The 18,338-nt window shown below is 41.1% G+C and overlaps 1 protein-coding gene across 2 annotated transcripts in view; it reads right to left on the bottom strand.

The window, feature by feature from the left end:
* The window catches only part of DEUP1 (deuterosome assembly protein 1), a 107,160-nt gene extending 102,089 nt beyond the window's left edge, over positions 1-5,071 (bottom strand). For both annotated transcript variants that reach the window (XM_043876839.1, XM_043876847.1), the window contains exons 1-2: positions 4,940-5,071; positions 3,895-3,968 (exon numbers count right to left, since the gene is read on the bottom strand). In XM_043876839.1, the coding sequence (XP_043732774.1) occupies positions 3,895-3,941 (47 nt within the window). In that variant the 5' untranslated portion in view covers positions 3,942-3,968; positions 4,940-5,071. The remainder of the gene's footprint in view (positions 1-3,894; positions 3,969-4,939) is intronic.
* Positions 5,072-18,338: the final 13,267 nt, after the last annotated feature.

Below are 18,338 nucleotides of genomic sequence, written 5' to 3'. Positions count from 1 at the left end.
AACAATGAGATAAACATACAAAAAAGAAATATTGAAAGTAAAACCATTGTTGTCAATGCTAAAAATCTCAAGAGAAGCAATTAAGAAAAAAAAAAAAAAACCAAATGCAATCATTGCTGAAATAAAAATGAGAAAATGGAAGAAATTCCTCCACAACGTAGAGCAAAAGAGAAAATGATAGAAATTATGAAAAAAAGGAAAAAGATATAGGTGTTCTAGGAAATGAGAATCAAACAAGATGGGGGGAATCATTAACCAAAGAAACAGAAGAAAAATTCACTGTGCTGAAAAGCTTTGACTCTTTAATAATAAAAGTGCTCACCAAATGCTTTGAAGGGATTGAGAGAGGATCTATACCTAGAAAGTTATCCTGGTAAATTTGTAGATTCCAAGGATAAACAGAAACCCCATAATTCTCAAGATGCTAAGAAAGAAAGAAAGAAAGAAAAAAAAACCCCGAGAGAGAATGAGACTGGTATTGGACTTTCCACGTAACACTTTACACTGCAAAACCACAGGACCAGTCATTCTCACAGGGTTCCCGTGTGAGAGCGACAGGAAGGCATCTGGACATGAAAAAAGTTAGGAGGCATACCACCTCTGGCCATTTTCATTAAAAGACTACCTAAGGAGGTACTTCAGTCAAATTAAAAACGAATTTTAAAAAGTTTAAATTAAGAACAAAGAAGAGTCTATAAAATAGTAATAATCAATGCAATCAAATTTACAGCTTCTAGAGAATTCTTAAAAGAGGAATAAAATAATTAACATTATCCTATATGTAATCATTTATATATAAGTTAATAGTCATCAGGACTAGAAATCCAGATTATTTCTTGGAGGTGGAATAAGCAAATGCAGAAGCAAAAACAGTACTGAAGATGAAGTCTTACCAGGGTTGAAAAAAGTCAAAGTTACAGTTAAAATTCGGGAAGCCAGAAGAGGGATCCAGTTTTAAATGTTTGTAAAAAATGTAAATTAACAACGTGTAAAATAGGATATAGAACTTGTAAGAGAAAAAGAAGAAAACTAGATAAGACTAGTAAATATTGAGAAAGCAAAACGGATCCAATGTTAATATATTAATTATTATAAAATCCTCTCTTTAATGGGGAGGGAGGTGGGAGGGGGGTTCAGGATGGGGAACACATGTACACCCATGGCTGATTCATGTCAATGTATGGCAAAAACCACTACAATATTGTAAAGTAATTAGCCTCCAATTAAAATAAATACATTTAAAAGAATACAAATAAAAAAATAAAATCCTCTCTTTAATTGCAAAGACCTTCCAACTGAGGTGTATACATGCATTAATCTAACCATATGCTACTTATAAGAGACACATATGATGTTTAAAAAATGACTGAAAATGAGGGTATGAGATAATAGAAAATATATATTAGTCTCTATACCTGGTTCCGGCACAGAGCTCCTAAAACCCTTTCAGTTTCCTAAGTGAAGAACACTAGGGGCATCTTTTGCTCTAATATTGGTCTTAGACCTTGGTTCTTGACACCCAAGTAATTTTCTGGGTGACAGGAATTTCTTTTGATCTGATGAGGCAACTCTGGGCAGGCTCCTAGATGATTTCTGGATTACAGCTGATCATCTGAGAGAGTCAGAGAGCTTAGTGTTGTGCCTGGCATACAGTCAGTCTTCCATACCTTTTCCGAAAAGAATGAATGAGAATGATGAGAGATAGCAGTCTCCACGGCCTCAGATTTGCGGGACTGAAGTGCTATCTGGTACCCAGCCCGAGGTTTAAGACCTTCGATCTGCATCTGGCTTTCAGTGCCATTGTCATACCAGGGGTCTACCCCCTCTCAATCCAGAACCCTAGTCTGGCTGTGCTACGGACACCAGGCAGGCCGCTCCCCACGTCTTTCTGCCATCCATTGACAGTGCAGCGAGGACTGCTAGGATTGGAGCCGGACATATCTGAAATCAAATCCCACCTCCTCCAGTGACCCAGCAGTGTATTCTAGGCAAATTCCTGCTTTATTTCTCTTTCTTTCTACCTTTCTAAATTCAGTGTGACAGAGGCTTCTAGTTGTCCACTAATATCCATTCTTCTTCCTTTCATTGTGTGTGTGTGTGTTCAGTTGCTGAGTAGCATTCAGCTCTTTGCAGCCCCATGGACTATAGCCTGCCAGGTTCCTCTGTGCATGGAATTTTCTAGGCAAGAATACTGGAGTGAGTTGCCATCTCTCACTCCTTTAATTATAGTTCCTCTAAACTTTAACTGACTACACGGCTGCCCAGTTAGAGACCACACTTCTCAGGCTTCCTTGCAGCAAGTCTTGCCCAGGGCTAAGCTCTGGCCAATGGGAAGTGAACAGAAGCGAGGCTTGCCACTCCCGGGTCATACTTCTAGGAGGACTGGTCTTCCTCTCTCCTCCTGCTCTTCCCCCTTCCCTCTGGCAGAAGCACAGTCATGATGGTGGGACCTAAAGCAATCATTTTGGGCCCGGAGTTGGAAATCATATAGTGAGGTTGGCAGAGCTGCCCTACCAGCCTTGGTCTGTTCGTCTCTGACTTTGTATGTGAAACAGAAATACTGCTCAGTCTTTTTTAAATCCCCATATTTGGGGGGGTCTCTTTGTCAACAAGAACTTAGAGTATGCCAACCTCTAATACACTCAATTCTATTAGTTGTAGAATGAGGGCTGTTCTGAGGAGGAGTATGCTGTAGAAGTTTATAAGGCATAGCTTATTACCCAGACTTGTGCGGCTTTGCTTTAGCCTGATGTCAAAGTCACGGTCTGAGCAGAATAACCGAACGTGACATACCGGGAGTGATTTGACTAGTGCCATGGTCACAGTCGATATCAAGCATATAGTAACCACGATCCCGCCCTCACTTTCTCTGCTCCCCCCACCCTCCAAGTTCTGGGGGCTCATCCAGGGGTCAGTTGGCTGATGAAACAGTAGAAAGAGGAACCTTTATGATGCTGGTGGCAGGGAAGGGGTCAGGACATATTTGTCAAAAAGAATTTACTTTTTTACAATGGCAGATGTCATACAAACTCTATTCCTAGTTGCTTCCTGAAACTTTTGAGAAAATACCCAGTTAATGCTGCAGTTTTGAGGAGCTCCCTGGTGGCTTAGTCCGTAAAGAATCTGCCTGTGATGCAGGAGACCCAGGTTCAGTCCCTGGGTCAGGAAGATCCCCGGGAGAAGGGCATGATAACCCACTTGAGGATTCTTGCCTGGAGAATCCCATGGACAGAGGAGCCTACCCCATGAGATCACAAAGAGTCCAACACAACTTGGTGACTAACACACACACAAATCTGTCTGGAAGCTGTGCTTAAGTTTTGAGTCCAGCTTCAAAGGCAAACTTCCCTTGTGGCTCAGCTGATAAAGAATCCGCCTGCAATGCAGGAGGCCTGGGTTTGATCCCTGGGTTGGAAAGAACCCCTGGAGAAGGGAAAGGCTACCCACTCCAGTATTCTGACCTGGAGAATTCCATGGAGTCACAAAGAGTCAGACAGGACTGAGCAACTTTCACTTACACTTTGTCAAGGGCAAGCCTAGAGGGTGCCTGGACACAGTACAGCAGAAAAGGAGCAAGCCAGCCAGGAGCTGATACATTGTGGAAATGCAAGAGCATGTGAGGCCCATGTGGCTACCCATCACCCCAAAACACTGGAGAAATTCACTGAAAGATGGAAAATGGTGATTTCTGAGTACAGAGCCATAGTCAAAACTGGAGAGACTCAAACTATAGGTTCTTCATTAAAGCCACTTGAATTTCTCTCAACCTCCTCACCAAAAATAATTGCTACATCCTCCATTAATACTAAATTTCCAAATTCACATGCCATCAGGGAGATTTTGGCATTCATTGTTAAGCACCAAATCATTAAAAAGAAATGTCTCAGCACTTACCCCAATGTATTATGGGTTTGGTTCTCCATGTCAAGAAACTGCTGCATCTGGTTTGTATTTCTTGATTTTTAAACCTGTGAGGGGGAAAGATGATCTAGATTCCTTAAACGTTTACATTATTAACCTCTAAAACAAGAAAATCTTGCTACTGGCAAAGCATGATGTTCTATGAGTTTTTGTGAGTGTAGTAGCTCTTGGTTCCAACAAAATGTAGAAACTTGCACACGTGTGTGGTGTGTGTGTCACATGTATTTATGACACTGGCTTAGTGGTGAGTTGAAATAGATCCTACTGATTGAGATGAACATTCATTTACTATCTACTGAACAACAGCTTGGTGCAGGTACTCTGCAAAGAGCCAGCACATGAGGTGAATAAAACCAATTCCTGCTCCAGACCACTCTCAGCTGAACATCCTCAAGCTTTCCTTCCTTGTGGGTCCTCTAAAGGTTTGCCTTTGTTTGAAGAGACTCTTTCTTGGCCCCTGTCTGGGTTCGGTTACAGTGAGAATACTATGAGATTTAGGACAGAAAGGTTAAGAACTGCTCATAGACTGAAATCTTCCAGTCCCTCAGTGGCTTTGTAGGCACTGCTTACCTTTTTAACAAAATAAGGATGTTAGTACTTGCCTAAAGTAAAAGAAAAACGTTTTCCCAGGCAACAAAGTTTTAATTAAAAAATCACCTATGCGGATGAATAGGATAAATGTAAGAGAGATCCGAAACTGCGAGCAAGCGGAAGGGCAAGGAGCAGAAGTGGGAACAGAAGCTTGACCAGTACGTTCAGGTGAATGAGCTGACTTTCTAGGCTCTGAAATCCTTCACTTTAACTTCAGGGAAAGTCAGGACAGACGAGCCAGGTGACTTGCCCAAAGTCACATACCTAGAACCTAGACCTTCCAATTTAGAGCGAATCTGTCCTGAATTCGCAGGGTCGGACCGAGCCCGTCTCCACCCGCCCTGCGCCCGCGCCCCCATCCCAAGCCCGGCCACGCCCGTTAGGGGCCCGGGACAAGCCGGGCCGGGCCGGGCTCCGGGGGGGTTACCTGCGCCGCGCCGCGCTCTCCGGGTCCGAAGCCCCTCGAGTGGCAGCGCCCGGGCCTCTGGCAGCCTCGAGGGCCCGCACCCGCCGCCGGGCCCGCCTCCGGCCCGCCGCCCGCGGTCGCCATGGAGACGCGGCCGCGAACCGCCGCGGGGGGGAGGGGCCGGGGCGGGGAGGGGGCGAGGGGCGGGGGGAGGGAGGAGGGACGCGGGGAGGGGCTGGGGGAGGGACGCGGGGAGGGGGAAGAGGGGCAGGAGGGGCAAGAGGGGCAGGAGGGGCTCGGGGAGGGGCGCGGGGAGGGGCGGGGAGAGAGAAGAGGGGTGTGGAGGAACGCAGGGAGAGGGAGGAGAGAGGGGAAGGGGGAGGGGCGGGAGCGGGGATAGGGGGCGGACGGGGGAGCCCGCGCCGCCCGCGGTCCCCGTTTGGAGTCCGTTCAGTAGCCGCGGGGCTCCCGGGGCCCGCCCTGTCGGTCCTTTCCTCTCCGTGGCCCGCACGGCCGAGCTAAGTGTCCGGTACCCGACAGGAGCACAGGGAGGGCTTGTCGGATGAATGAATGAACCGAGGATCAGAGGAGCAAACTGTTAACAGCTGCGGTGAGGGGGGTTCTGCCTCCAAGCTCTTTAAATCCCTGTGGCCTCTCCCCTGCCCCCTCACCCCCTTGGGCTTCCCTCGTGGCTCAGCTGGTAAAGAATCCGCCTGCACTGCGGGAGACCCAGCTTCCATCCCTGGGTTGAGAAGATCCCCAGGAGGAAGGAACAGCTACCCACTCCAGTATTCTGGCCTGGAGAATTCCATGGGGTCGCAAAGACTTGGACACGACTGAGCGACTTTCATTTCACTTCTCTTCCCCACTGTTAACCACTTTAGAGATGACAGGAAATAGACTTAGGACAAAGAGAGTTGCCTTTCTATTCGCCGAAGTGTCCTCCAGCTGGGAAGAGCTGGAGATTACTTTAGCTGCATTGCTCAGTGCTCAGCTACTCTGGTCGCTCTGACAGAAGCGACTGCATCTGTCTTTCCAGTGGAGCACATCGGTCCCTCCGACAACTTCAAGTAAGCCTGAGTAGACAATGTTGCCTTCCTTTTAGGGAGAAGGAAATAGCTCCTAAGTGGGGAAACCCAGACAGAACTCTGAGTGATTGATTCTAAGTTCTTTTGTTCACTAAATTCTGAGAATATTTGGTGACTGAGAAATGGAGCATCCCTGCCATGTTAGTAAACAAGGATGTCACAGTCGTGAACATGTGAATTTCAGAGCCCTAAAGGCAACCAGGAAGGAAAACAATACATGTAATACTTCAGCCATTAGGCTGCAGCCACTCCCTAAGATGAGCACTGAGCAAAAAACCAACAAACCAGGATACTGGGCCCAGATAGCCGAGATGCATATGAAAGGAATGAGTTCAGTGAGCCCAGACTCTTACATCTTCCCATACGTAGGAAAGCACTAAATTTCTTAACTTGGGAAATATGGTTTCCTTTCATTAACAATAATCACTTGATGGGGGCTTCCCTGGTGGCTGGCTCAGGGGTAAATAATCTGCCTGCCAATGCTGGAGACCTGAGAGACTCATTCGATCCCTAGGTGGGAAAGATCCCTTGGAGGAGGAAATGGCAACCCACTCCAGGATACTTGCCTGGGAAATCCCGTGGACAGAGGAGCCTGGTAGGCTACAGTCCATGGAATTGCAAGAGTCAGACATGACTTAGCTACTAAACAACAACAAAATCTCTTGATGTTCATTTAAGATGCTGTCACCCAGGCTTGAAATCCTAAAAATTCTCACCAAATAAAACATAACTCTCAACTTTTAGGTTGTGATTATTTTTTAAAGTTGACAGCAGAAGGTCTGTCACATTGTTCTGATGTCAAAGAAATGATACACACATATACATATTTTTTTCCCACTGATTTACCATGAGTGATATTTTAAGCACTTGAATTTTATGTTTAAAAAAATATTCTAGCACCTATTTTAAGGACAGAATTCCTTCCCAGTTCTTTCAGTTGATTAACCTCTAATCCTTAAAGTTTTTATTTGCATTCCACTTTTTTCACTCACTCCAGTATTCTTGCCTAGAGAATCCTGTGGAGGGCGGAGCCTGGTGGGCTGCTGTCCACAGGGTCGCTCAGAGTCAGACACGACTGAAGTGACTTAGCATAGCTGTAGTGTTCATAACAGTAACATTAATTGGCTACTTTAATGTTGTTGTTGTTTAGTTGCTAAGTTGTGTCCCACTCTTTTGCAAACCCATAGATTGTAGCCTGCCAGGCTCCTCTGTCCATGGGATTTCCCAGGCAAGAACACTGGAGTGGGTTGCCAGTTCCTCCTCCAGGAAACTTCCCAACTCAAGGATTGAACCCACATCTCCTGCACTGCAGGGGGATTCTTTACCACTGAGCCCAATACTTTAATATTGCCATCAATTTAATACTGACCCAAATTCCTCCATTCAATTCCACCTGAATTTCAAAAAACCATTTGCTGTTTCTTGACAAATTGAGCTTCATAAATGAACTGTGTAAGGTAACTCAGGTTATTAATTCTAATAAGTGTTTCATAGATCTCATTATGATTGAATGAAGAAAGTGATCATTTTATCTTAACTTGAAACCTTCCATTATTCTGTAAATCTTAGTCATATTCTCTATTCTCTATGCTTGTCTAACTGAACAGGTCAATGTTTTATTCTGCCTCAAGGAAGGGGAAAATAAAACTAAGAATGAAATTTAATGAAGTTTCAGGATGCCTAATATCACTCACACTGTAATTTTTTTACAGGATCCTTGTTTCCTTATCTGCTCAGGTGTACCACATGACACAAGTGTAACAGGTGTTATTACAGTTCCTTTTAGCAGATTAGGAACCTAAGGCTTAGAATAAAAAATATGTCCAAGAAGGTACATCTGGTTCAGTTCAAGTGCAACTAAGTTAGGAACCAAGATCATTTTACTTCAAGTCCACTGCTCTTCAAACTCTATCCAAAAATTAAGGTTGAGTGGCTTTCTTTAGGAGTCAGAATCTTGCATAGGTAACTGAAGATGTGTTTAAAGTCATATTTTCACAAGAAAGAATGAATGTAAGCAGGACTTGCAAAGCATAGGTATATGAGAGTTCACATACTGTGACAGAGTCTAAGAAAATTTCAATACAGTTTAGAAATACCCTGTTTAATTTAATAGGAATAAAGTTTTCATTTTAAGGTGAGACTTAAGGCTTAAAGTGCAAAGACCTACACACTCCCTTCCCCACCACTCCATGACTCCCTGCTATCAAGTAAGAACTTCAAAAACTTGAATTTACCCTGAAATGTACCTTTATTATATCTTTTCAGGTGAAACTGTTTTGAAAAGGACGAGGAGAGGATCAAGGGATAGTCTATGGGAGAAAATTGCCGTAGACTGAACTTTAAACATGGAAAACCCTTCATTAACACAGTTTTCATGCCAAAATGTGCAATGTGGATGTGTGTGCTAAGTCACTTCAGTCATGTCTGACTCTGTGACCTTATGGACCACAGCCTGCCAGACTCCTCTGTCCATAGGATTCTCCAGGCAAGAATATTGGAGTGGGTTGCCATTTCCTTCTCCAGGAGTGACCCAGGGATTGAATCCGCTTGTGTGTCCTGCATTGGTAGGTGGATTCTTTACTCTTGTGCCATCTGGGAAGCCCAATGACAAAAATAGAGATTGGAATTCAGGTTTTTTCCTTATTGTATGTTTCCACTTCTATAAGTAGAAGCAGGTTGAGGGAGTTCTCTGAAGATGGTTCAATGCATATTCCAGTTGAGAAAATAGCCATTCAGGAAAAGGAGATTCAGTCTTTAGAACCAACACCACCCAAGAGATAGCATTGTCTCACAGAAATATAATACACACCACCTATCCACCTATGTAATTTAAAATACTCTAGTAATTAGATTTAAAAAGTAGACTAGTGAAGTTAATTTTAATAGTTTATTTATTTAACCCAATGTATACAAAATATGTTTTCAACATACAGTTAGCATAAAAAATTGAGATAGTTTACATTCTTTTTTTCTATACCAAGTCTTCAAAGAAATCTGGCCTGTAGTTTATACTTTCAGCACAATTAGTTCATAGAGTCATATTCAAGTGCTCAATAGCACCACATGGCTGGTGACTACCATACTGGACAGCATAGGCCTGGAATTTGGGTGCTTGGTCAATGTAATAAAGCCTTTTGTTAAGTGTGAAGGGTCATACAATGAAAAGGATTCTAAGTAATTTGGGTATTCTTTGAAAGGGACTATGAGAGTCTCCTCCCTCAAAATCCTTATTAACCTTCTCTGTTGGGAAAGGGTTAGAGAAAACCACAACTGGGCCCCATACCCAGGCAGGGTGAAGCATTTGACTGCATCATGACTCACAGTCCTGTCAATTCTTCCATTTGGGCTGCTTTTCCAAAGGCAATTTAGAAAATTCAGATTTGAGGGGAGGGCTTTACTTATTATCAGCTGGCCAGGGGCCCATGGATGCGTATCCTCCTGGTGGAAATTAGGAGCACCAGAACTCATTTTAGGTTCAGTAAATAAAACTGAATTCTCTGGAAAATGGGTATCATGTTTTTTCCTTACACTTTTCCTTCTTAGAGGTCCATCATGTTTTTGCTTTGTAGCTGTGAAAGCATCATCTTCTCTTGGACTTCAGTCATGTCCAACTCTCTGTGACCCCAGGGACTGTAGCCTGCCAGGCTCCTCTGTCCATGGGCTTCTCCAGGCAAGAATACTGGCAAGGGTTGCCATTTCCTTCTCCAGGGGATCTTCCCAATTCCGGGAATGAACTCATGTCTCTTGTGTATCCTGCGTTGTCAGGCAGATTCTTTACCACTGCACCAGCTGGATAGTGCGGCTGGAAGCCCCATTTTGGGTATTAAAGGGAACCAAAGATTTTGTATAGTCTTGGATTAAAGTTTCATGGATGGAATAGCTTATTTCCCAGAATCAAGTATGGCAGGGTTAACACTGAAGTGAAGAGTTCCCAGTGGGAAAAACAAATTTGGAACCAGGGACTAACTCTTTTCAAGAACTCCTCTCTGTTAAAGCCTTTCAGGTCCTGAACTAATATGATAGTGAGAAACTATTGGGTTAAATATTGTTTTCCTCTATTTCTTTGCATAGAATAAATCAGTGCAAGAAATAGAGGAAAGCAATAGAATGGGAAAGACTAAAGATCTCTTCAAGAAAATTAGAGGTACCAAGGGAATATTTCATGCAAAGATGGCAACAATAAAGGACAGAAATGGTATGGACCTAACAGAAGCAGAAGATGTTAAGAAGAGGTGGCAACAATACACAGAAGAACTATACAAAAAAGATCTTAATGAACTAGATAACCACAATGATGTGATCACTCGCATAGGGCCAGACATCCTGGAATGCAAAGTCAAGTGGGCCTTAGGAAGCATCGCTATGAACAAAGCTAGTGGAGGTGATGGAATTCCAGTTGAGCTATTTCAAATCCTAAAAGGTGATGCTGTGAAAGTGCTGCACTGAATATGCGAGCCAATTTGGAAAACTCAGCAGTGGCCACAGGACTAGAAAAGGTCAGTTTTCATTTCAATCCCAAAGAAAGGCAATGTCAAAGAATGTTCAAACTACTGCACAATTGCACTCGTCTTACATGCTAGTAAAGTAATGCTCAAAATTCTCCAAGCCACGCTTCAGCAATACGTGAACCGGGAACTTCCAGATGTTCAAGCTGGATTTAGTAAAGGCAGAGGAACCAGAGATCAAATTGCCAAAGTCCACTGGATCACTGAAAAAGCAAGAGAGTTACAGAAGAACATCTGCTGTGCTTTATTGACTATGCTAAAGCCTTTGACTGTGTGGATCACAGCAAACTCTGGAAAATTCTTAAAGAGATGAAATACCAGACCACCTGACTTGCCTCTTGAGAAATTTGTATGCAGGTCAAGAAAAAACAGTTAGAACTGGACATGGAAAAACAGACTGGTCCCAAATAGGGAAAGGAGTATGTCACGGCTGTATGTTGTCACCCTGCTTATTTAACTTATATGCAGAGTACATCATGCGAAATGCTGGGCCGAATGAAGCACAAGCTGGAATCAAGATTGTCAGGAGAAATATCAATAACCTCAGATATGCAAATAGCACCACCCTTATGGCAGAAAGTGAAGAAGAACTAAAGAGCCTCTTGATGAAAGTGAAAGAGGAGAGTGTAAAAGCTGGCTTAAAACTGAATATTCAAAAAACGAAGATCATGGCATCCAGTTCCATCACTTCCTGGCAAATAGATGGAGAAACAATGGAAACAGTGACAGACTTTATTCTCTTGGACTCCAAAATCACTACAGATGGTGACTGCAGCCATGAAATTAAAAGACGCTTACTCCTTGGAAGAAAAGTTATGATCAACCTAGACAGTGTATTAAAAAGCAGAGACATTATTTTGCCAAAGGTCTGCCTAGTCAAGGTTATGGTTTTTCTAGTAGTCATGTATGGATGTGAGAGTTGGACCATAAAGAAAGCTGAGTGCCGAAGGATTGATGCTTTTGAACAGTGGTGTTGGAGAAGACTCTTGAGAGTTCCTTGGACAGCAAGGAGATCCAACCAGTCCCTCCTAAAGGAAATCAGTCCTGAATATTCATTGGAAGGACTGATCCTGAAGCTGAAGCTCCAGTACTTTGGCCACCTGATGCAAAGAACTGACTCACTGGAAAAGCCCCTGATGCTGGGAAAGACTGAAGACAGGAGGAGAAGAGGACAACAGAGGATGAGATGGTTGGATGGCCTCACTGACTCAATGGACATGAGTTTGAGCAAGCCCCGGGAGTTGGTGATGGACAGGGAAGCCTGGTGTGCTGCAGTCCATGGGGTCTAAAAGAGTCAGACATGACTGAGTGACTAGACTGAACCGATTGGGTTAAAATCTAGGAAAGGCAAGAACCTACAGAAGCAAGCCCAGACCTCCATGCTGCTTCTGCTTGGAAGGCATTTAATGCTCTGGAGGAATAGCCACAAAACTGAGCAGCAGTTCTGGTACTCTTGCAAAGCAAAGGGGCCAAAATACAAAGCCTGGGCTCATGCCAGATAAGGATTCAATAAATATCTCTGCCTTTAGCTGGAAGCCCATAGAGCTTTGTTCTCAGGAAAATAGTGATGTGGAAATAAATCAGTCCTCTCACCGACTTGCAGCCCATCTTTGGATCACCAAGGTAATTCAGGACAATCTCAGTCTTGTGCACGGATGAGGCAGTGCTGGGCTGGTAGATTAAGATACCTGGAGGAAGGAAGCAAAAATTTTCTCTGCTGAAGATTAAAATAATTTAGTCCTCAAAATCTTCCTAAGGATAATTTCTCAAATACGATGATCAGAACACACTCAAATATATTCTAGAATCACGAAGCAAGATACCATTAGGGAAAACCAGTAGAAAGTAATGGCCACAGAAATAGGACCACAGAAGCTTTATATATTGGAATCAGACAGAGATTATAAAAATATGGATAATATGTTTAAAGAAATACTAAGATTGAAAAAATCTGTAGGGAGCACTATATGTAAAAAGTGATTTAGCATTTTTGAAAAAGAACCAAATAGAAATTCTAAAACTAAAAACAAAAATGAAATTGAAGAACATAGCAGTTGTGTGTAACATTAAATTTAATATAGATACAGAGAGAATTTGTGAAATGGAAAATAGATCAGAAGAAATTTTTAAGAAGGAAAACACAAAATATTGGAAAATATTTTATGATGAAGGGTTATAACATTTGTACTTATTAACATAATTATTTATTGTTTTGAAAATCAAACTTGTTAATATATATCTACTACATGCCTTTGCATATAGTGGGCACTCAAGAAGTATTTGTTGAATTTGAAGTTATAGAAAAGTTAATTTGGTTTTTTCACAAATCATCTTTGTCATTTTTATAACTGCAATTTCTTTGATAAGTCATTAAGGTTTCTCTTTTAATTTTAGTCATTTTCTATTGTGACTAATCATAGTCATTTTCTATTTTGTGTCTTATAATTTCAGTCTCTGAAATTTTGGGAGCTATTACTCTTATCATATTATCTTATTTTCTTGTGTGTTTTATGGTTTTTTTTTTACCAGAAGATAATTTGGAGGGGGATTTATTTCTGAGACATCTTTGAGGGTAGTTCAGTTCAGTCACTCAGTTGTGTCTGACTCTTTGCAACCCCCTGCACACCAGGCTTCCCTGTCCATCACCAACTCATGTAACTTGCTCAAACTCATGTCCATCAACTCGGTGATGCCATCCAACCATCTCATCCTCTGTTGGCACCTTCTCCTCCCACCTTTAATCTTTCCCAGCATCAGGGTCTTTGTCAATGAGTCAGCTCTTCACATCAGGTGGCCAAAGGATTAGAGTTTCAGCTCCAGCATCAGTCCTTCCAAAGAATATTCAGTACTGATCTCCCTTAGTTTGGACTGCTTGGATCTCCTTGCAGTCCAAGGGACTCTCAAAACTCTCCTCCAACACCACAGGTCAAAGGATTAATTCTTTGTTGCTCACATTTCTTTATAGTCCAGCTCTTACATCCATCCATGACTACTGGAAAAACCATGGCTCTGACTAGATGGACCTTTGTCAGCAAAGTAATGTCTCTGCTTTGTAATATGCTGTCTAGGTTGGTCATAACTTTTCCTCCAAGGGTAGAATTGAGGTTAAATTCTTCCAGAAGATTGGCATTTGTTTTTGTTTTTGTTTTTTTTTTAATTAGTTGGAGGCTAATTACTTTACAGTATTGTAGTGGTTTTTGCCATACATTGACATGAATCAGCCATGGATTTACATGTGTTCCCCATCCTGATCCCCCCTCCCGCCTCCCTCCCCATCCCATCCCTCTGGGTCTTCCCAGTGCACCAGCCCTGAGCACTTTTCTCATGCATCCAACCTGGGCTGGTGGTCTGTTTCACCCTTGACAGTTTACTTGTTTCAATGCTATTCTCTCAGAACATCGCACCCTCACCTTCTCCCACAGAGTCCCAAAGTCTGTTCTGTACATCTGTGTCTCTTTTTCTGTTTTGCATATGGGGTTATCATTACCATCTTTTAAAATTCCATATATATGCGTTAGTATACCGTATTGGTCTTTATCTTTCTGGCTTACTTCACTCTGTATAATGGGCTCCAGTTTCATCCATCTCATTAGAACTGATTCAAATGAATTCTTTTAATGGCTGAGTAATATTCCATTGTGTATATGTACCACGGCTTTCTTATCCATTTGTCTGCTAATGGGCATCTAGGTTGCTTCCATGTCCTGGCAATTATAAACAGTGCTGTGATGAACATTGGGGTGCACGTGTCTCTTTCAGATCTAGTTTCCTCAGTGTGTATGCCCAGGAGTGGTATTGCTCTGGCATTTGTTTTTGAGAGTTGCTTTAGGGCATAACCAATCCCAAATTACCTTAAATTAAACTTTTGACAGGAGCTTTTCCAGATAACACAGGTACTGTGAATGAATGAAAAAGAAGTATAGGGATAACTTATGACACAAATTTCCAGAGAAAGAATTTTCCTTCAACCAGGGTCAAACTTGAGATAGGTATGTGTTCTGCTGTTCTATTTTTGTGACTTCAAAAATAAATGTCTTTTATTTCAGAATAGTTTTAGATTTACATGAAAATTGTGAAGATTATATGGAGAGTTCCCATATACCCCCCACACAGTAGCCCTTACTATTGACATATTAGTATGGTCCATATGTTACAGTTAGTAAACAAATGCTGAGATATTATTGTTAGCTACAGTTTGCTCATTACTCAGATTTCCTTAGTTTTCACCTAACATCTTTTTTCTTCCTATTGCAACATCTTATCCAGGATAACACATTACCTTTAGTTATCATGTCTCCTTAGGCATCTCTTGGCTATGACGCTTTCTAAGAATTTCCTTGTTTTTGATGATCTAGATAGTTTTGAGAAGTGCTGGTCAGGTATTTTGTAGAATACCCTTCAGCTGGAATTTGCCTTGTGTTTTTCTCATGCCTTAGGCTGAGTTCATGGGTTTGAGGGAAGAAGATCACAGAAGTAAAGTGCCATCTTCATCACGTGGTGTCAGGGTACGTACTATCAGCTCGGCTTATGGCTGTGGAAGTTGCTTTAGGTCATTTGGTTGAGACAGTGTTTGGCAGGTTTCCCCTGTAAAGCTACTCTTCCCGCCTTTCCCATCCTGTTCTCCTCACATGGAAGTCATGATGTACAATCCACACTTAAGGAGCAAGGAGGTTTGCTCCAGCACCTCCTTAAGGGCAGAGTAGCTATATAAGTTATTCAAAATTCTTACATGGAAGGTTTGAATCCCATCTCGCCCACTTATTTATATCAGTATGGACTCATGGATATTTATTTTATGCTTTGAATTATAATCCAAAGCTATTTTACTTATTTATTTTGTTTCTCAGATTGAGAATTCTTTCAGTTAACTTCTGTGTCCCTTTGACATACCCTCATCATTGTGGGCTCTAGTCAACTTTGTTTTGGAGCATTTCATTACTTTCTGGCAGTATGAGATGTCCCAGGCTCATCTGTATCTATAAATATCTATAAGTATCTATAAATATTTCTATATGTAACCATTTGTTTCTTTATTAGGCTAAACATGAGTTCCCATTGTAATCACCAGCTCTGATCTATTACTTAGGTGGATCATTCTGACCTGCTCCCCTTGCTTATGTATAAACATCTACTCCAACAGGGAAAAAACTGGATGCCATGATCCAACTTATATTTACTTAATTATCCAACTGCATTAGTATATAGATATGACAGTATTAAAAGTGTTAGCTTGTACCCTCTGAAAAGCAACTTTATCAGTTACTGTACAGTGCTTATGACAGTTAACTTTGTGTACTTTACTTATGACATTTAATTTTAACCTTTGTCTTTACAGATTCTATTCACATTCAAAGATAGAGCAATGCCTTTTCCTCTTATCTCTTCATACATTTGTAATACTGTTATGTGCTTTTGTCACATTTTGCATTCCATCCTGGGACCCTTTTAAATTTTTTAAAAATTTATATGCATTAAGGTTCACTCTCTGTCTCTCATTTACTTCTATTGTGAGAGTAGCTTTTGGGGATCCCAGTTTAATGCAGAGGTCTTCTAGTGGAATCCTTATCTTGACTGGTCCTGGGCTTTATATCCCCTTGTTCTTCTGGCCATAGCTGTTCTACTGGAAGAAGAAACACTCAGGGCAAAGCTGCTTTTAGCACCCACTCCCTTGTTAGAGGTCTTGCTTATGCTTGGGTTTATAAATCTACTTGTTCCATTCTGTCTTTCCAATTCAACAATATATTTATATTTTATGTGATATTTTGTTTTGATAAGGAGTATTGTTCAGTATACCTAATCAAACATGCTGCCTGAAATGAAAGTCATTTTTACATTATTTTAAGTTTTTTCATATCCCATTATATATAAATGTTATTTAAGTTTCTTCAGCTCTTTATTTTTAGAAAAAGGAAAGGTAAAAATTATGGGTGGATTAAATAAATAATGCTTCAGTATCAGTCCACATCTGCTATAAAGAGTGTTGTGAGTGAGAAATTAAAAAATATAATAACCATTTATAAAGTAAGAGAATATGTCTTTAAAATATATTTAGAATACAGGATTTTGTATTAGGAAATCAAATTGTTTTTATTTTGATTTTATTTAATTTTATTGAAATGACTTCTATGAATTGAGAGTATTTCTGAGTGTCATGTTTCCTAGTTATCCTATAAGCAGTGGTTAATGGGCAGTTGGCTGAATTAAACTGAGTTAACACGAAGAAACAAATTTTAGTGAATAAACATTCCGTCATTACCATGAGAGACTGCAGCACCTGTTTTAGAGACATACCAGTGTTTTATCTATTGTAGTGTCACCCTTCCATGAGCATGTGAAACAACACGCAGGTTGGAGAAAAACGACTCCCAGTGCCCTCATTCCTTAGGCTGGTGTTGCAAGCCTACTCGTCATGTTGCCACCATTATGCCTCTTTTTGCTCCTGGTATAAAGCATATTAGCTCTGCCACTGTTGCCACCGAATATGAGTTGTTATGCCTATAATAAAGCGCTATTCCAGGAGGCATCTGAGTTCAGCATTGAGGGAGCATGAGTTTGCCACATTCAATAGGAAAAAAGAAAACTAAAACATTTTTTTCTTTTCTTTTTCCTGACAAAAATGAAACCTCTTAGATATGTCTCAGGAGAGGCAGCAGAGAAATGTGTACTGTGAAACCTAATTCCCAGTGCCCTCACATACAGAGCCACTTACCCCCACCTGCTTGCATTCTGCAGTGCTTGATTCTGCAGAAGGCTTGTTAGAAAACAACTTTTGGCAACTTGGGGAGTGACCATCTCTAAGAAATACATTTGTGTCATTCTGATGGAACATTTTGGAATGTTATCTGAAAAATATACTCGCCTTCTCGTGTGCTTACTCACTCCCTCATGTCCGACTCTTTCTGGCCCTTTGGACTGTAGCCCTCCAGTTTCCTCTGTCCACGGATTCTTCAGGCAAGAAAGTCTCAACCTGGTGTGGGTTGCCATTTCCCTCTCCAAGCTCAACATGCAGAAACACAAATTATCTCTGAAAGTTTGTGAACTGCTTTGCAAAGAAGCCATCAATCCCATTGTCTTGGTGTTGTGTTGAAATTCATTATGCAGTTCTTTATTTCTGAACTGACTGGGAGAATTTTCTCAGCCTGCCATAAATCCTTAGATGGTAGAGACTGATGATCTTTGTGAGAAGAAGCACATTTTCTTTTTTTCTCTTTCATCATTATAAACGTTTCAATTGTATTTCTCACTTTAACTGGGTCTAAGTCACTTACCCATTAATGGCTGAATTAGTTTGTTAACAATGAAGAAAAGAAAAATTCATTGTTCTTAAAAGAGAGTTTTTCCCTTCAGGAAGGGAAAAATATAATTTCAGTGTTCATCATTTAAATTTGTGGAATTCTTTTCTTGAACCCTTCTTTTTCTTTGGACATACAATATGAGAATACAAATATACAAATGATTTTATATCTGAGCAATTCAGCTGAGTATTTAGAAAGAAGATGGGCTTTGAATTCAGACAGACAAGAGTTTGAATCCCAACTCTAGCATTTAGTAGCTGTATGACCATAGCTGATGTATTTAATCTCATTGAATGTTAGTTTCCCCATTTCTGTAGTGGGAAATAACAATAGTTACAGGGCCGTCACTCAGTAGGTACCCAAAAATATTGGAATCAGCATCATTATATTGTTGTTTCTATTATAATAACATTATTATTGTTATATAACTATTCTGCTATGTTTTAAATATTCAGAGAGAAAAAGTATACTTTTAGAGGCAAATTAGCTTGAACAGGTTAAGATAAAGAGCTTAGAGAACACTTGAATGATA

The sequence above is a fragment of the Cervus elaphus genome, chromosome 2 (genome assembly GCF_910594005.1).
Source record: "Cervus elaphus chromosome 2, mCerEla1.1, whole genome shotgun sequence".
Taxonomy (NCBI): Eukaryota; Metazoa; Chordata; class Mammalia; order Artiodactyla; family Cervidae; genus Cervus; species Cervus elaphus.
This window is presented reverse-complemented; position numbering and strand designations above follow the sequence as displayed.